We start from the raw sequence: 6,988 nt of genomic DNA, 5'->3' as shown, positions 1-6,988 counted from the left end.
TGTGTTAAAGAACATGAGGTACAATCTATTCTCAACTTTTGTCATAGTTATGCTTGTGGAGGGCATTTTGGTCCTCAAAGAACTGCCAGGAAAATTTTAGACTGTGGATTTTATTGGCCCCGACTTTTTCATGACTCTTACACTTTTTGTAAAAGTTGTGAGAGATGTCAAATGACCGGTTCTTTGAGTTCCCGAAACCAAATGCCCTTGACCCCCATCTTGGTTTGTGAAATATTTGATATATGGGGTATTGACTTTATGGGTCCTTTTCCTTCATCCTTTGGGAATTTATACATCCATTTGGCTGTTGACTATGTTTCCAAATGGGTAGAAGCAAAGGCAACAAGAACTGACGATGCAAAAGTTGTTGTAGATTTTGTCAAGGCTAACATTTTATGTAGGTTTGGAACTCCAAAAGCCTTGATCAGTGACAGGGGCACACACTTCTGCAACAAAACTCTTGGATCAGTTCTCAAGAAGTATGGAGTCCAACATCGGGTGTCCTCAACTTATCACCCGCAAACAAATGGACAAGTTGAAGTGTCAAACAGAGAAATCAAGTCCATACTTGAGAAAACAGTGAACACAAACCGCAAAGATTGGAGTTTTAGATTAGAAGATGCACTTTGGGCATACCGAACTACATATAAAACTCCAATTGGGATGTCACCTTATAGACTTGTGTTTGGCAAAGCTTGCCACCTCCCTGTTGAACTGGAACACAAAGCTTTCTAGGCTGTCAAAAAGCTAAACATGAAGATGGATGAAGAGGGTGTTCAACGAAAGTTAGAGATCCAAGAGCTGGAGGAGATAAGAAATGAAGCATTCGAGAGTTCACGCATTTACAAAGACAAGACCAAAGCATTCCATGATAAGTACCTCTCTCGTAAGACCTTTGAGATTGGTCAAAAGGTATTACTCTATGACTCTCGACTTAAATGGTTTTCTGGTAAGTTACGGTCCCAGTGGGTGGGACCGTTCAATGTTACTAATATATTTGATCATGGTGCAGTTGAGATTAAGAGTAATAAAACTGGAAAAGTATTTAAAGTTAATGGTCACAGGTTAAAGGTCTTCTATGAAGGTTTCCAAGAGAAAGACGTGGAGGTTGACAGCTTGGAATGCCCGGACTACATTGAGTAAATCTAAAGGGCAAAGTCGAGCCAAAGACTTGCAACAAGGGCGGCTAACCGAGAGGCAACTCGGGAGTATCTCTCTCTATCTTCTTAATTTTGATTTATTTCGTCCGTGTTGCAATGTTTTTGTGTTTTTTCGAGGTTTACATCCCAATAATTCTCCTATCTAATAGTTAAAGAAAATTTGGTTTTGAAAAAAAAAATCGTGAATTTCATGTTAACAGAAAGAAAACGCATGGGGTAAGCCAAAAACACACGGGCTCATGCTAAAACGCATGGTCATAATTTTTTGTCCGTGCTGCCACTTCGAGGTTTTTAATAAAAAAAAAGATTTTGGCATGGGCTGGCTTGAAATCGCATGGGTAAAGGACCAAAACGCATGGCCTAGGTTCTAGACCGTGCGTGTCATCGAGGATTGTAGCAAATAGAAAAAAACGCACAGACTCAACCCAAATCGCACGGTGCGTTTAAAACAAACACATGGTCCGTGCCTTCTTGGGAGCTTGTAATAGATACACATGGGTTAAGAGAAAAACTCACGGCCTACACAAGGCCCGTGCGTGTCATCGAGATTCCAAGCGAACAATTAGAAAACGCACGGCCTAAACACATGGCCCGTGCGAATTGATCAAGATCCTTAGAAAATGCACAACCTTCATTAGAAATTAGAAAAGGGCACGGCTAAAAAATCACAAACTCACGGACGCATATCACATCCTCGATCGACAGCTTGGGTCTGCGACTCGGTAAACATACGCTAATCGAATTCCACCTAGCCGTCCGTTACTCCTTCCTTCTTTCTTCTCACGATCGTGCTTGCTTCCCCTCCTCATCATTCTTGGCCGATACCACAAACCCTAGACTAGGGTTTGAATTTTTCTCCAATTAATCCAAAATTGAGGCACAAAGGATTCAAGACCAAGCTTGGGGAGGTGCTTTTGGAAGGAAGATTAGAAGCTTTCATCTCCAATTAGACATTCCACCATTGAAGAGTTCAAGCCTTCTTGGGGTTGAAGATGAAGTGAATAATACAAGCCAACACCTCAAATCCAAGCGTTTAAACGGTACATTCCTTCTATATCTCAAGTTTTACACATTGAATTTAAAATTGTTTGGTTGGAATAATTGTGAATCCGTTCTTGTGCTTCATATGTGAATCCGTTCGTGCTTGTCTAGTTGTGTTATCATTTTTTTGGCACCACTCGTTTGTCATAAATTCGGTTTGTCATCATGCCAAAACGAAAAAACCCACAACCAAAAGAACAATGGGAATCCAAATATGGTGTCACCACCATTATTCACAACTCTCTTGAGCACCGTGAGCGATTCCTTCACCTCAAGGACCGCGAATATTCTCAACAACGGTTTGTAGATATTCTCACTCTCCAAGAACTAGGAGTTTATGATGGCGTCCATAGATTGTTTAGCAACATCGGTTGGGAGAGACTTCTCACTTTGGCACCAATGGAATCGTATAAAAACACAACCATTGAATTCTTAAAATCTTTGGAATTCAATGACAATGCCAAATGTCTCTCTTTCCATCTCATGCGTTTGGAATTTAAACCGAGTCTAGACGATCTTAGTGGGTTTGTTGGGATTTCTAAATTCAATACATATGGGCCTAAATTAGGCTACATGCGAGAGAAGAATAATCTTTTTAAAGACCATGCCAAAGCCTTTTGGAAGGAAATCACAGGACTTGATGTGTATGAGGCTCGATCCGCCAAAGCATCTCATATCATCCATCCAGTCTTAAGGGTGGCTCTCCGAATTATTGCTAACCTTGTCTTCCCCCAAGAAGAAGTTAGCAGAGCCGGTAAGATGGAGTTAGAAATTCTTTGGTGCTTGGTCACCGGCTTGAAGAGACCTCATTTTGGCGCCTTCCTTGCTTCCAAACTTATTAAGGTCTCTACTAGCGATTCGGGCCCTATTCATTGTGGTGGGATTATCTCCTATCTTGCCACCCGCCTCGCTTGTGCCGAGCTTTTTGAGAGCAAGCGCCCGGACCTCGAGAAAATCACACAAGGCACTAATACCATCACCTCCAATGTCCTTGTAGCCTCATCTTTCTTCCATAAAGAAGGTGATGGTAGTATCACATGGTTGGTGCAAGGTGAGCCACACCTCCGAGTTCCTGCTGGGGATTTCAGCTCTCTCCAACTCCAGCAGGACATCACTCAGACTCGGTGGTGTCTACTAAAGAACACTTCTGCAAATTCCATCCCACGCGCTCCCGCGCCCATCCTGAGAGCTCCTGAGCGGCCAGTCGTCGACCATGAAGACGACATCCCTATTCCTCCCGCTCACTCCATTGCTCCCACTGCGAGGGGGTCCACTTCTGCTGCCCCAGTAGAGACTGCACGTTATTTCTACACCCGGCGGGCAACTTAGTACCACGACATATACATGAGGCGTTTTGATCACCTTGATCAAGCTGTTGCTGACATTTGCGCTAACGTTCAACAATTGACACAAACTGTACAACAAGCCATGCAGTTCATGCAGCGTTGGGCCCCTCGCAGCAAGTAGATTGCCCTACCCTCTCCAAGCATCGAGGACGATGCTAAATCTTAAGCTTGGAGAGGGGTCTTTGTACATTAGGTTTTAGTTTCAACATGCATTAAAAAAATAAATAGATAAATAATACGTATATATATAAAGATTTTACTTTTCTTATTTTTATTTTATTTTCTTTTTTATTTTCTTTTCATGCATTCATTTAAAAGCATTAAAAAAAACAAAAAAAATAAAAAGATTTTATGTTTTTAGCATTCTTATCTTTCCGCATCACAAAAAAAATCAATCTAAAGGAACCTAATCTTCTTAAATAAGTTGAAGTGGTAAATTTGTCGTGACTTGAGATTAGAACTTGTTTGTTTTTCAGTTAAAAGCTTGAAGCAACCCAATCTCACACGAACACGTCTCCCGAAGCTACCCGCGCAAAACAAAAACTGATAAGGTTATCAACACCGAATCATAAAGACAGATATAGTTTAGCCCTTGGAACGCACGATCGGTCTTATGAGTTATTGCTCATTCATATCCAAACTCCAATTTCAAAGAGTCATAAAATGAATATAAAATTTCAGTGACTCGAATTCCCCAGCGCTCTAAAAAGTCTATTCTACCTATTCCCTTCTAAATACCCTGCTTGGGGACATTGTTTCCGACTATACTTACGGGTCTTTGCGCGTTTACATCAGTCCCCCCTAAAAGAGTCATAATAAAAAAAATAAAAAATAAAAAAATAAAAATAATAATAATAATAAATAAATAAATAATAAAATAATAAAATAAAAAAAAATTAAATAAATAAAAATATTATTAAGTTAATCTGTGACCTTTATGATTCGAACAAGTAAACTCCGAGGGGTGTTTTACACCTAATTACCTAAAGCAAAATTGTTTGGGACTGATTGGGTTGAAAGTTTGCTACACGGGTTCCATAGAAAGTCATGAACTTAATAATAACAAATAAAGCTAATCTGTGGCCTTTGAGGTTCTGGCAAGTAAACCCAAGGGATCTCTTTAAATCTAGCACACTAAGGTCATCTGATTTGGATGTGTTGGTTGGAAGCCCATTACACGGATTTCAAAGGAAGCCATGAGCTTTATTTGCAGAAAAATATAATTAGATAGTTTGTATATATTTATGTTTATAGTTTAATTGAATAATGTGTTTGAAAAATTTTTGGTTGTAAACATTGGAACTGACTGTAAACTACTTTGACTGGTGTAAGTGGTTTGAAACATGTAACCAATCTGGGTAAATATTAGAGAATTTTTAGAAAATACTTTTTAGAAAAAGATTGTTGTTAGTCAACAAATAGCTGGAGTCGGTCATTGTCATGTTTTGAAAAATGAAAATGAGCATATTTTGCATCACATGTTTTCACGAGAGTAAGACCATAATTTGTTCCATGTGCTAACCCAATACCCATAAAAGTGAACAAGTGTTGTAACTTTTGATTTTGTTGAGCCGCGTTAGGGAATGGCTAAAAACCTTGTTTTACATGTTATATATCTTCGCATGGTTAATGTCAAGTTATCTCAAGGCTCGACATGTACACCTTCAACTGTATGACATAATGAGGTTAATTGGATCGAATATGTTCGTTTGTTTTGTTCATTGCATTAATGAAAAAAAATCTTTTTGTACATATGTTATTTTCATTAGTTCTTCTTTTATTGCATGCATGCACTCTTAATTCCATTTAGTCCTTTTCGTTCCTTCCATTCTTTTCATCTTAGTTTCTTTTTAGTCGCCTATCGTCTTCTCTAGGTTGATTCTTAATTTTGATCTTTCTTGAGGACAAGAAAGGTCTAAGCTTGGGGAGGTTTGATAGGTGCATTTTATGCACCTATTTTGCATGTTTATTTCCGTCTTTTTATAGCATTCCACTTCATAATTCTTGCATTTAGTTGATTATTAGGGTAATTGCATATTTCATTAAGAATGCCTGGTATTTCACTATTTTTGATTTATTTTGTAGTCATTATGGAGCATGGAACGTGGAGCTTGGATGCATGGATGCTTGGATGCTTGGAGCATAGAGCTTTGGAACATGAAGAGAAGATGAACCGGTCATTCCATGGCAGAAAACATGAAGATTGAGCCAACAGTGAAGACTTTTTTGGAATTTTAGCAAAAAGCAAGGGCCATGCCAAAAACACATGGTCAAGACAAATGGTCATTCCAAAAACACATGGGCAAAAGGCATGGCCATGCCAAAAACGCATGGCCTTATGGCAAGTCACGTGAACTTTAATTAAAAGAGCAGAAGAACGTCATTTGAAGGCAGAACGGTTTTGGGAGCAGTTTCTGGCGATCTAGGGCGATTTTGGGAGAATTCTTGGAGCTTTTGAGGAGACTTAATCATTGCAAACATTTGGATTTCATTTTTGTAAGGATTAAACATTCCAATTCCATCTTTATTCTTGTTTGATTTGTCTTAGCCATGTGTGGCTAAGAAACCCTAGTTTCTAGTTCTTGTTCAAAACATGTTGATTGCTTGACTTGAAGTATATGATTTGATGTTTGATTTGTGATTCTATTCTAGTGATTATGTTTTTGTTTAAACTAGAATCCTTGAATTTGATTTGTGTTTGATTGGCCACTTTCATGAATTGAATTTTTGTGCAGTTAATTAACTTTTAGGGCACCTAATTGTTCTATTGAGTTAATAATTGGTAACAAGCAATAAGTTTTCTTATTGTAAAACATACATCACATGTTTTCACACTTCCGAGCGTATGAGAAGAAATGAACACTGTTGGGAAGCTTGTACAAAACTTAATGCAGTTTTTCAATACAATCTAAGAGCGTGTTTAGATTGAATTAGTAAAGCTAGGTCTAATCAAAGAGCGTGTTTTGGTTAGATAATTTGGCAAGCGAGAGGTATTAGAGCGTGTTAATATCTTTCAGTACCAACATAGAATAGCAATCTTGAATTACATCAAGTCATAATCAAGTTGAACAACATCATTGAGAACTAGAACTAGAACCATTCAATCAATTTGTTTACAAATCTATTTCATTTTGTGCATGCTTTTAAAGTAGATTGTTATTTAGTTATTTACTTTTGCAAACAACCCCCCCCCCCCTTTTGTGACCAAAATACCCTGCGCAAAGAGGTATAAACTTTTGTCCCGTGTGTCTGTGGTTTGACCCTGCTTGCCTTGTACTACTTTTTAGTGCATTAAAACAGTGTATTTTGGAGTATATTGTACCCCTATTATTTGTTGGGTCTGACACACCTAACAGGGGCATACGTGAAGAAAGTGCAAACCCTAATTTTTAGGGTTTGGTCCATATATAAACACCATTATAGCCTCATTTCTCATAACTT

General features: G+C 38.5%; 1 protein-coding gene across 1 annotated transcript; it reads left to right on the top strand.

Annotated features, from left to right (window-relative positions):
- The first annotated feature begins 753 nt into the window (after positions 1–753).
- Positions 754–1,143, top strand: LOC111917754 (uncharacterized). The gene is made up of 2 exons (XM_023913413.1): positions 754–949; positions 1,013–1,143. Exons 1-2 carry the CDS (start codon positions 754–756, stop codon positions 1,141–1,143), a joined length of 327 nt encoding a protein of 108 aa, XP_023769181.1.
- The last annotated feature ends 5,845 nt before the right edge of the window (positions 1,144–6,988 follow it).

This window comes from Lactuca sativa, chromosome 4 (assembly GCF_002870075.4).
Source record: "Lactuca sativa cultivar Salinas chromosome 4, Lsat_Salinas_v11, whole genome shotgun sequence".
NCBI lineage: Eukaryota > Viridiplantae > Streptophyta > Magnoliopsida > Asterales > Asteraceae > Lactuca > Lactuca sativa.
This window is presented reverse-complemented; position numbering and strand designations above follow the sequence as displayed.